This window comes from Magallana gigas, chromosome 2 (genome assembly GCF_963853765.1).
Source record: "Magallana gigas chromosome 2, xbMagGiga1.1, whole genome shotgun sequence".
Classification (NCBI taxonomy): Eukaryota; Metazoa; Mollusca; class Bivalvia; order Ostreida; family Ostreidae; genus Magallana; species Magallana gigas.
This window is the reverse complement of record NC_088854.1, coordinates 324,367-337,430: the sequence shown is the minus strand read 5'-3', so window position 1 is coordinate 337,430 and position 13,064 is coordinate 324,367. Positions and strand designations below refer to the sequence as shown.

General features: G+C 34.6%; 1 protein-coding gene across 2 annotated transcripts; it reads left to right on the top strand.

Annotated features, from left to right (window-relative positions):
• Positions 1-6,016: 6,016 nt before the first annotated feature.
• Positions 6,017-12,289, top strand: LOC117686550 (uncharacterized). 2 transcript variants are annotated; one of them, XM_034461670.2, is made up of 5 exons: positions 6,017-6,303; positions 9,188-9,243; positions 10,159-10,333; positions 11,189-11,268; positions 12,110-12,289. In XM_034461670.2, the coding sequence occupies exons 2-5, from the start codon at positions 9,189-9,191 to the stop codon at positions 12,232-12,234; spliced, it is 435 nt and encodes a 144-aa protein (XP_034317561.1). In that variant the 5' UTR covers positions 6,017-6,303; position 9,188; the 3' UTR covers positions 12,235-12,289. The 2 variants fall into 2 exon arrangements, with proteins under 2 accessions (XP_034317561.1, XP_034317560.1); XM_034461669.2 differs by having other exon boundaries at positions 6,018-6,303; positions 9,188-9,276.
• The last annotated feature ends 775 nt before the right edge of the window (positions 12,290-13,064 follow it).

Sequence of the window (13,064 nt, the reverse complement as noted above, 5' to 3'; positions counted from 1 at the left end):
AAGTTTCTACGAGCAATGTTTAAACCATGGACGTCCAACATCTAAATGATCCAAAACAATTAATTTTGAATTCGATATTATTTTTCACCACCTCTGCAAGCTTTGAACTACCATAATGAAACAACTTAGCTATTTTTATTTTAGTGTGAATAATCTAATACGGCAATAACATGGAAATTCGATATATTTTTTCATTTCCAGTTATAGTATGCAATACCATAATCTTCTGAAACAACTCATGCTATGAGTATGACGTTTTACAAAACTATACACCTACATGAGGATAGGAACCAACTCGAGTATCATTTATCAAATAGCACCTTTTTCTCAATATGTTCCTGATTAGGAATATCCAGAAAGGGGACAAATCAGCTGAGAGGATTAAAAGAAACAAAGCGAGCAGCTGGCATCCTATAGGACTTTATGAGATACATCTCGAGAGTCTGACATCCTAAATGTACAAGACTAAAAATACTATACGAAAAACTGACCTTGTAGAGGATCGTAAAATAAGAAAGACAAAGAATGACTGACATCCTATATGACAGTGAGATAATGTAAGAACACCTGACATCCTATATGGCATCTCACAGACAGTGAGATAATGTAAGAGCACCTGACATCCTATATGGCATCTCACAGACAGTGAGATTATAAAAGAACACCTGACATCCTATATGGCATCTCACAGACAGTGAGATAATGTAAGAACACCTGACATCCTATATGGCATCTCACAGACAGTGAGATAATGTAAGAGCACCTGACATCCTATATGGCATCTCACAGACAGTGAGATTATAAAAGAACACCTGACATCCTATCTGGCATCTCACAGACAGTGAGATAATGTAAGAACACCTGACATCCTATATGGCATCTCACAGACAGTGAGATTATAAAAGAACACCTGACATCCTATATGGCATCTCACAGACAGTGAGATAATGTAAGAACACCTGACATCCTATATGGCATCTCACAGACAGTGAGATAATGTAAGAGCACCTGACATCCTATATGGCATCTCACAGACAGTGAGATTATAAAAGAACACCTGACATCCTATATGGCATCTCACAGACAGTAAGATAATGTAAGAACACCTGACATCCTATATGGCATCTCACAGACAGTGAGATTATAAAAGAACACCTGACATCCTATATGGCATCTCACAGACAGTGAGATAATGTAAGAACACCTGACATCCTATATGGCATTTCACAGACAGTGAGATTATGTAAGAACACCTGACATCCTATATGGCATTTCACAGACAGTGAATTAATGTAAGAACTCCTGACATCCTTTATGGCATCTCACAGCCAGCGAGATAATGTAAGAACACCTTGCATCCTTTATGGCATCTCAAAGACAGTGAGATTATAAAAGAACACCTGACATCCTATATGGCATCTCACAGACAGTGAGATAATGTAAGAACACCTGACATCCTATATGGCATCTCACAGACAGTGAGATAATGTAAGAACACCTGACATCCTATATGGCATCTCACAGACAGTGAGATAATGTAAGAACACCTGACATCCTATATGGCATTTCACAGACAGTGAGATTATGTAAGAACACCTGACATCCTATATGGCATTTCACAGACAGTGAGTTAATGTAAGAACACCTTGCATCCTTTATGGCATCCTTTAAGACAGTTCAAAAATGTTAGAACGACAGACATTTTGTGAGATATCCTGTATATATGTCTACACAGTACAGCAATATTCAGAACAAACGACTGACATTACATTAACTGTGAGATAATGCACGACTGACTCAGTCCTATATTCCGTGTTAACGTTTGACACTCTGCTGTGAAAAAAATTATTACAAAGCTTACTTTCTTTAACTGTAACGGATAAAGAACGTCGGCCGATATCCGCAGACATCCAGCAGAATTTAGATATATGCTGTAACAATGGCTTACATCCTAAAGAAAACAGTTTGAATGACAGACACCCAGGTTACAGTAGAAACAACTAACATGTTTCACGATTGAGATGCACCGTGGACAATTTCAGTTTTTTGGACAATACGATATCACACGAACTGGTTGTCGGAAAAAATGAAGGTGTCACCCACACCAACTTTTCTATTGTTAACAGCTCTTCATACGTCACTGAACAACTGATGTTAAAAACTGATTTTTGAAGGAACAGAGCAAAATATCAAGTCATTTGTGTAATGGTGCTGCATAAATTAATTAATATCATTTATATTTACATTATTATAGTGAAGACATACGCGTACGGTGGAAAATCAATTAGGGAATGACAACTCAGCTGGCACAAATGTTTTACTTTAAGTTTAGAACCGCAGCATATATTAATAAAACGTATCCATTATGTACATAAGTTTAAATTGATAAATTTTGAACGTTTGGATTACATGTATATCAAATTATCTTACAGCCAAGTTAACACATACTGAAATGAATGAGTTCAGCTCAGAAAAAGTTCTGAATACGGTAAGCCTTGTTATTGTAAGCGTTCGACCGAAATTTGCGAGCAACCTTTGCTCGTGGATATTTCAGGATGTGTGAGATTATAAATAAAATACTTGTTCTCGGACAAACCGGCCATTCCGCGAGCGGTTTCTATGATCTTAGTTACCAGTCACCTAAGATGTTAATGATGTTCACGACCTATTAGCACTGTCTCGGCTGTGGCAAGTCACAGTCACTTTTATATTATAGCCTCAATACATAAAAATGTCAAAAAGAATTTCAAAGATTGAATATTACGGATGTGAGATTTTTAACAAATTGATAGTTTTCAAATTCTCCTCTTTTTTTTGGACAGTGATAAAGACCTGCCTGACATTTAAATGAAGATAATCAGTCCCAGTGAATCAGCGGCCTCTAAAGTAGTGATACATCGGGGGATAAAAAATGACAAGTTTAGCTACTCTCTTAATATGTGTCAATATGTCATAGTGACCTTTTCATACTGGATTAAACGCTATCATTACCGCGTTTGTCTACTTTTGAGGTAAGGTTTAGTTAACTTTCAGAGGGAGTCTGTTGTGTGTTGATGTTTTGTTGTGATGACACCAGAATGTTGTATCCATGCACTGCTAAGAACATACTCTCTTGTATTGGCATTAAAATGTTTTATCCACCTTTATAACCAAGAAATCCCTCTGCATGTTATGGCCGTTTACAGCAGACAGTTTGACTTTCTGCTGAGATGATGGCTTGGTGTAAAAAGCTGGCTTTGGAGAATCAAGGATGCAGGAGTGAAACCTGATGTCTCCATTTCATTGGAAATCGCTAGAGTGTGCCGATAACCTACATGTACACGCAACCATTCAGATCTGTAGCAAAGCATAACAACACAAAAGACTATCCACCATTTATCTCTCATGCCATGCATTGTCAAATTGAACATGAGCAACTGTGATAATAATTTTGAGGTAAACCCGGTACCTAATCAGTTTCACTCACTTGAAAATTTTTGGAATGAAAATCTAAAATTAAGAATTACGTATATAGAGGTCCAAAATCCAGAGGAATAAATACCCAGCCAACCCTTTGTAGAAGATTTATTAAAAGTTTATTTTCCAACAGATTAAGAAACACTTAAACAAAAAAGGTAATGATAATTCACACCCTATAACGTTTCAAAGATAAGCTTTGAAGTGTGATTCATTGGGGGAACTTGACAAACAAGCATGCTAGCCCAATGAATGGATAGGTGGATGGATGGATGAATGGATACTTTTAAGATGTGTTATTGACTGTAACGGAACATATCGGACTGTTTTCAAGTTCATAGAGTGCAAGGTGAAGCAAGAAGAGATGTACATTATGATCGCCATTTTGTTGACAATGACAATGATTTGCTGCTCACTGATTCATATAGACGGCAATCACATGACTTGTTTTATCCAACAACAAAGTGTCAATCTAAACAAGGATACATGATTTGGTCTCATCAATATTTGTTGAATACAAATTTTGTGGATTTTCTTGGATTGACCCACGAAATTAAATGTTCTTTGAAGTGCAATTCCTAATAATAACACATTGTATTGATAGGGTCATTGATCCCGAATTAGCGTATCCTACCTACCAGTTCTGCTTTTTGAGATATATTTTTCCTATATGACTTCAAGGTCTTAAAAATCCAAAAAAAAGAATAAGGCTTTGAAGCCAAAAAATAGAAAGAGGAAATCTTTAACGGCATCGTACAGATGACAGTTATTAACTATTTGAATGAATTTTGAAATACCGAGACTCACTGCACTTTGTTAAGGGTTAGAGTAAGAGCTCTTTGACTAAAGAGCAATCCAAAACCAATCGACCGAATTTTAAGAAAGAAGTCAACGTTAGTTTTATTTCTAACTAACACTTCAGATTACTCGAAAAATTTGCAGGCAATTATGCGCAATTATATTGTGATTAGTTAATTATAGAGCTGACACGTGACAAGGTGCGGTGTTTCTATGAAGAAACTATGTAATGGTTCAGGACTTCAGATCACAGGCTAATTTCAGTTTGATTCTTCATTATCCCCATCATTGTACATTAATCTGTCAGCAACAGACCGTCATTTTTCTAATGAGTGATATTAGCACACCTATATTTAATATTGATGTTCGATTATTTCTCTGACAAGTACAGTTTGACTGCAGTGATATCACACACAAACCTGGAATCCATGCGTCCTGGCAGGGCTGATACCAGTCATTGCAGTGCAGAGGAAACACGAGAAATGATGTGCAATTTCTTTTTTCGGCCAATTAATCAATTAACGACCGTCAGGAGTGTACTCTAAGATGGTAATTAGACAGATAAGCGCGAAAACACTCATTCACGTAGAGCAAGTCAACCAAACCGCATTTGGCACCAATTTGTAGGCTAAAAAGAAACTACATGTAGCTATTGCACGGGCTCAGTTCAGGGCAAATGCCTTTTCCCGATAAAAGGTCATTTACCTGAAGACTGATTTGGTTTTGGAGAATTCCAATCACAATATAGCCAGTGTTAATTCATTGAAAGTACTCGTGTTACCACAAAAAGTATTCACTACTTTGATTTGTACATGTACAAAGAAATAATTCATTATCATCAAAATGTCATTTTAAGATGAAAACTCATCAGGTGTTGGGCAGTAAAGCTTCTACAATCCAAAATAAGTAAGCTTGAGTGCAAAACTTATAATAAAAGTTATTGTTCATATCAAAACAAATAGGAAATAATACCCTTGTGAATAGGAATTAGTTTTGTCTCTGGCATTTTTTATGAGTCGCGTTCCTTCGCGCGATTGATGGTGATTAGTATATGTTTTTGTGGTTGAAGTATTGATAAAGGTTCTAGTATCTTTATCACCGTCATAAAACTCGAATAAACAGAAATACCAATCTATGTATTCCTACCAACATATAACATAAATGCTTACTGCATTTCATTTAGCAGAGTTGGTGAATGTTCCATTTCACTATGTCTTAAAACCATCGTAAACTAGATTCCTAGATTATTTTTTATATATTTACCAGTACACCATGCTCATTGGCATGCACTTTAAATAAAATATAAAAATAAGAATAGTATCTCTTTTGAAATACACGAGTTTTTAAAACTGCTTCTTTTTAGTTTTGATCAAAATTCTAAGTTGTGTCATCTCCTTTTCTAACTTGTTATTCTTTGATCCGAGAGAGCCATGGCACTTTGGTGTAGGATGAGGAGTCTTAGTGGTATGGCTAATATCAGTAGAGAGCGAGCTTGCGCGGTGTCTACCGAATTGTAAATAGTAATAATCTAGAATCTCTATTGAATATGACTTAACGAGGACGACAGTGAGTATTACTTAAGCTAGTTTCATAAGTAGTGCAATACTTAGTCAACATAAGCAGTGAAAATACTCTGCGATAAAAAGCGCCTATGTTCATTCTACCCTATCAGTAGAGCGTGGAGCTGAATATTGTATTGTGAATACCATTCAGAATCGCCACTTCACCCAATCAAAGCTCTCTCCAAAGAATTATCGCGATAAATCCAAATACTCCAATGGTCTGATTGAGGAAATCAATTTTATCACTTTTGAAAAATATCCTCCAATGTTGGAATATGAAGCAGATAAAATCAAGGAGGACTGCATAATTTTACGATGGTCTGGGAAACTGTAATATTTGGAACTCCATTCTAAGGGGGCATGGCGGGATGGGTTTTCCGATAGATGACGCAGGATCGTTGCAGTATATATAAGCAATGGTACAGCTAACCAATGGCCACATCTGGATGTTGGAATTATTAAAAGCAATTACCTAACTCTAATACAAGTAAGTATCTATAAAAATGTATAAATGTACACTAAATCTTGGTGGCGAATACTTTTTATAATAAAGTAATATTTTTTTTTCATTTTATATTTTATTTTAATCAGTTTTGATTAATTTCAGAACTCAGGATTTAGTTTTCAGCTTTTTCATTTATGTGTTGTCTTCATATGTGCATCAAAGGATGCATTTTTTAATTTTTTTAATAATCTGTGTAAAATATTTTTAAATATAAGAGCAAACATTTTCAACAAAATTGATTATGTATTATGTTTTCATTTACGTGTAGATCTATTTTTTGTTAATCCAAAACGTTTTAGTTGATTTTCTTATTGGTTACTTAAATTTTTCAGAAAGATAAATCTGATTTTCAAATGAATTTAAGTTTAAAAAGGCAGTTTTGATTCATAGTTTGCCTTACGTTTATTCTTGTTTTTATGATATACAGTAGCAGTTTTTTGTTGGTTGAACTTTATTGTTTGTGCTGATTGTGACATATTGAGTGGTGATAGGAACATTCGGCACTGTTTGTTTGAGGGTTTTCTGTGATGAGGTACTTTCAACATAAACACTTCCCGGATTAGCCTTCATCATAGCATTAAGTGCGTTTCAAATACATCCTAGATTTTTTATCGTGTTGGTAATTCTTTCTTATCAAGTGCTCATTTGATTCCTTTCCTTGACCCAGATTCTGTGTGTCTCCCACACATCATTGTATGCAACATAGATCCGACGCGTCCATTCAGCTGTGCCTCCAAACCATCTTTACAAATAGTTCCTTGAAGAGACAATGCGCATATTAACAAGAGCTATTGCTCTATGCAGTTTATATCCACATTCTATTGATGTGCAAAAAAGAAATATGATAATAATCTGAAGTTCGCAGCACAAGTTAAAACGTTGTCTTTGAGTTGGTCGCTTGTAAAACTGCTTTAAGAAAAGCAAGGTTTTATATATAAATTCAGATTTAATTAAATTGAAATAGTAATTGTATATTTTTAAAAATAAAAAATCGAGTTATTTCTGTCATAAAGTGATTTGACATGAAATCCCTATAAAGGTTTTGCCAGTTATTGCCATATTAATAGTCATTTCAATTAGTGCTCACTACGTGGTAGTATGAAAAATACCGGATTTTGCATCAGTATTAACGGCATGAAATCGGAAGCTGTTGCGTTTGTATTGGTATTTTTTCTGATGTGTACATAGGTGAGAAAACGGAAACGATGACCACCCACAAGGCGTTATAACAAAGACCAAGTGTGTAGAGAGTTTATCACGACAATTACAGTTTTTTCTTCGATCCACGAGCTTTTAATCATTTCTTTATCAGCGCTGTATCAATGTTTGTTTGGTTTTTTGTGGGTTTTTTTTTTGGGGGGGGGGGGTAATTAATTTATTTTATTTTTTTTGTTGATTGAGTAAAGTTTAAACTTAGCATACTCATTATTCATTTGATGCAATAACAATACGATATATTGTAGTAGGCTGTCACTCAAAATTTTGATTAGCTTTAATTTTTTTATAGTGAGTATGTTTTAGCTATCATGCAAAGGATCATTGCAGTATACGTGTAAATGTTTCACAGTGACACTCATAATGAATTATTGCCAAGGTCTTAACCGTGTCTTCTCCAGCAGGTATCCTGATTTCACATTCATGATCCGGATTAACTAGGAAATAATTTCAGTGTCTGACACACTCTTTGTTAAATAAACCATACTCAGTTTTATACCTTTAAATCAATCCACTCAGAACAACTCTACATAACGCGGTACGATTATTGACATCCTTCAATAGGTTTTGCATTTATCAAAAAATAAATATTTACTTTTATCAAATTCAAAACGATACAGATGGTTTCAATTATGAGTCGTTTTCTAGATAATTTACTATTCCAATACACTGTGCTGAAGAAGCAAATTTGCTTTTTTCAAGTAATGGGGGATCAACGCAGTGTTTTTTATCAATAAAAGAAGTCAACGAAGAGGGCCGGAAGATAAAACTAATCTCTTAATAGGTTAGAAAGGAAGGAGGGACAAGGGTGGCGTATATAATGGCCGGCGTCTTTCATTCACAGATTGTTTTCTCCGCTCGTATAGTTATGATCACAATTATGACGTCATCAATAATCGGTAATCCGAGAATTGCATTCATAAAGACTGCAACTCTTGAATGAATCGTGGATTAGTGTTGCATGTCTATTGCTACTCCAGCGGGACTTTAATTTACGTCAAATACTGTCAAGCTTGCCTCTGCTAAATTACCCATAATTGATTTGATCACAAATGTCTTGTGGGACGAAAATATGCTTTTCTAATAAAATTCTTTTTTTTTCTTTTTGACACGCCATTTTGCAAAGTCCCTATGGACTAACAATATTTGATCATTTCCAAGCATGTTTTATAACAGATGACAGTAATTTGATGGAATTGATTGTGATATTAAGTAATATAAATGAAAGAAAATGTGTACCATTCATTCAGTTATAAATTTTAGACGATGAGATATTAGGTCTCGGAATAGATTCCTTTGACAAGAACTGTTGTGGTTGTTTTATGTTTGTGAGTCTGCTTTCTCCAATACAGGAAATTAGCTTCATTTCTATTGATTCTTTGTCATTTATTTCGACATCGCTAAATGTCAATTTTGAATGGCGATTTCATCTATGAAGCCATTAATTAATTGTCACTTTCACTGCCACTGGGGAAGATAATCCAATTTATCAAGAAATATAACCTATTGACTTAGTACCTGGGTCTGAATTTGGTCAATAACTCTACTAATTTTTCAATTTTCCCAAGTATATTGATGCATTATTCATCCGATGTCTGCAATGCCTTTTGATGAAGCCGAGCTTTATTAATTTGTCTATTATCTTTTTCAGAATGAAATCCGTAGTACCCGTTCTTTTAATTCTTGCCACTTCCGAAGCCATTTATGGTGAGTTGATATCCAAAGAAAAGGCAACACCGCGTAAGTACGCATTTTCCGGATATCCTGTTGTTGCGCACGCATCCGTTTTTATGTCTATCACCCTGTTTTGGTAGTTGGGTAGATGGTCTCGTTGTTATCCATCAGAAAATTATTTATTACCTTTATAAAACTCTTGAAAATTAAATAAAAACGTATCAAGAATGTTAATTGAAAAAAACCTGTTTTTGAAACGAAAGAGGAGGATAACAAAGAGGCCATACGTTGCATAGAAATTTGTCAACAGGACTTAGGGAATGCGTATTTTAATCAGTTTCAGAGGATGATAAAAGTAATAACTAAATAAACATTTAACAATTATACATGTGAAAAGAAGTTCCATTCTATGAGTTCGAATCCTATGATACAGGATGTGTTAGAGTAGCTGTACGTTAATGAGTATTGTCCTAGATAGCTCCCTTGGTAGACTGTAGACTGTGTGTTGTTACTGTGAGTGCTTTGTGGTTTGTATTTATGTTATCGATCACAATTATATAAATTACAGAGACTCGTAACATTCAGCATACAACAACGAACATTAATAGAGAATAAATCAAACGAAAATTAACCTCTTATTCTCAATGAATAAACTTCTTTACAGTTTTTTTTAAGTTTCTAGACTTGTCCCCGATCGGTTGTCGTAATATTTTCTGGATGTATCTTTCCTTATTGAAAAACACGTTAAGTTTTGTTTTAATGCTGAAGACAATCATTCTTTTATTTTAAAGACTTTTCTTTAAGATTGCAATTTTAATTCAATACCACTAGATTAAGACATATAGCGTTTGACATTAAGTTGTCTTAATGTGATGGTCCCGCCGACCGCTTGTGTTGTGACCTTTCTGTTGTGCCCTGTGTGGTGACCTATGTGTTGCTCTGTTCCAGGAAGGTGTCCGTTCTCGCCGTCTGTGTTCGGGAAGTGGGCGGTATCAGACGCTTACGGTAATGACATGAACACCGAGATTACTATTAACTATTACTATGTGATGGTGCGATCCCCAGGAGTGGAACGAGTTTTCTTCTGTAAAGAAATGGACTATTATGAGACAGTGTTGCTTATGTAAGTTGTTTACTCAGAATTGCTACCCAAAACAGAAATGAAAATTTTTACTTTTTATATTCTTTATCGTTCAGTGTGTTATTATGCAACTACTATCAAATTTCATTGATATTTACGTAAATACGACTCGTATTTCGTCTTGCTTAAGATTTCTTCCAATAAGTATGTGTTAACGAAGACAAACTATACGAACTTTAAAATTCCTAGAAACAACAATTGCGACTAAACGCGGATAGTTACGCGTAAACTACCACTCTATATTAAGAAATTGACAAGTGTAAAAGGGCGAAAATTACACGGGGGAAAATAACCCTATAAACAGTATTCTTGGATTTTTTAAAGTATTCTGAACGACATGATTACTTTTTACTAGCACTCCACCCCCCAACCAAAAAATAAAATGCACGAACGAATTCTTTTATACCAAAACCTACCACACAACATGCCAGTGTCAGAGTCTCTGAGGCGGGGATAGAGGCTCCTTGTTCAATTGTTTAGTTTACTCAGGCGTTGTCTTTCAAATTGGAATCACACAAAGCATCATATATTATATCATGTATTACATGAAATATATATCGCAGGTAAAAATCAGTAACTTCTGATGATCAATGCGGACACTGGATTATCACCAACCAATGAAATGTTAATCTAGCTAAAATAAAAATTGTCAGATACTCTTAACTTCGGGTCTTATACATTACAACATGTACTGCTACGTCATTTTATCAGTGTAGGGTCGCGATAGTTTGAAGCAAGTCTCAAGAATGTTTCATTAAAATATGTTCTTTCTCTCGATTTTGGTGCATTCTTAAGGTGTTTAGTAATACTGTATTTCTCACTGGTTTGTTTTTACAGTACTCCAGAAAAGGATGAAATTTTGTGCCTACAGTTCCCGTTTGTTGATGAGAATCCCATGCTCGTTGTCAGATTGAGTCGTAAGTGATAGTTTTTAATAACCTTTAATGCGTCAACCACTGACCACCATTGTACATCATGAAAATATATTGTCAAAATACGCAGTATAGTGAACGTCAACACAAACCATGTTTTGTTTTTTTTGGTAAAAGTCCACGTTACCAACCTTGCTGTAGATTTATTTTTTTACACTTTCATCATTACATGCCTATATATAATAACCATCCTTTTGAGCTGTCGAATCCGCAGACATCGTTATAATCTAAATCAATTTAACTTGACAATCTAATACTGGAGGGAAGATACGTGACTCTACATAGGTTCTATGATTATACTCCCTAATGAATAGACTGATGAACAAGGAGACAGATTACACCAAGTGCGACCACATAAACGGTGAATTATAAGACAAAACGGAGAGCTTTATTAACGGGATTTTATTATTAAATCTGTACATTCCCAAGTCCTCTATGCCCTGATTAACCAACACCGAGACATAGATATGGATATCGCGATCCCAAAGAGGCTGTGGACGTCCGTATACACGATACGTCAATACTTACTACTCAAACCGCCAAAACAGAATATCCCTAAAACAATTCAAAGACAAAAATATCTGACACTGTTTCAGCTGTCACTTCCGATCGGAGGTTGATAGAGAAGTTAACTATTGCAAAAACATCGCGAACAAAATGTTCATGTTGTAAATTTTGTATTGACTGCCACCGTTGTAAATTTTGTATTGACTGCCTGACCCATCATGACAAAAGAATTTAATGAGTAAAGAATAAAAAAAAACTGTAAAGATATAAACGTTTGAATTGAAATTGTTTAATCTGCTTACTGTTTGTGTTTTTACAGCTACAATGATCAACCACTGGAGGTTTTTTGAGCCGACCCGGAACCCGTACCGTTCCCCCACCATCGGAAACACCTGTAACCGATACAGTGACGGCGACGCAGTGTTTCTCAACAGAATGTACTAACGTTGTTTACATTATACATATTGTATATAATAAAGATATTTATTTTTGTTATAAGTTTATGTGTTTCTTGTTGTTTTTATACTATATACATGTAAGTGGTATATTAAAATACATCAGCAATAATTGCTTCTTTGAATTTTTCACTGTACACGTGACGATTGGTTTTCATTTACCCACACAAATTTAAAACAACCATAAATAAGTGTATGCAATTTACTCAGCAAAGATTATACAAGATCAACCATGTTTACATAGGACACTTCGCCTTCTGATACAGGTTAGCTAATCAAATCTAAGAAACATCCAGATACCTTGCGTAATGTTCATAAAGAAAACAGATTTCTGCTGTTTAATGCATGTGAACAAAGCATTAAAACACTCATGTTTTTAGCATAACATATTTCTATTATTAAACATTCTTTATTCCTGATAATTTAATTTTTGTCTTTTACTGTGTCAAAAGTATTTCAATTAAAACATCAAATTTTTAAAATTTATGTTGCTCATAGTAGCAATAAAGTTCGACCAATTTAAAGGTATATAAAATGATTAATTTCTCATCTACAACAATCAAAATCTTTCAAAGGAATACGATCAATGATGATAAAATTTGTTTAAATTTAAAACTTAAAACTCATTAAAGCTTCCATACCTCTAAAGACATTCGATGGTAAATATAAATGTATGACTATAAGTCTTTGTTTAAATATTATAGAGATGAGCTTTAGAGCCTAAACTTCCATCTCGTCTTAAGTTGATAATTTTAAAAGAAAACAGGGGAGTGTCGACGTCTCATTATAAACATGACGAAATGATTAAAACCGATTAAG

What these genes read in the sequence shown, in the direction of transcription:
- LOC117686550 (XM_034461669.2), top strand. Translation starts at nt 9,189, where the DNA reads ATGAAATCCGTAGTACCCGTTCTTTTAATTCTTGCCACTTCCGAAGCC. An exon ending in CAAAGAAAAGGCAACACCGC is followed by an intron (nt 9,277 to 10,158) that starts GTAAGTACGCAT and finishes GCTCTGTTCCAG; the next exon opens with GAAGGTGTCCGTTCTCGCCG. An exon ending in TATGAGACAGTGTTGCTTAT is followed by an intron (nt 10,334 to 11,188) that starts GTAAGTTGTTTA and finishes TTGTTTTTACAG; the next exon opens with TACTCCAGAAAAGGATGAAA.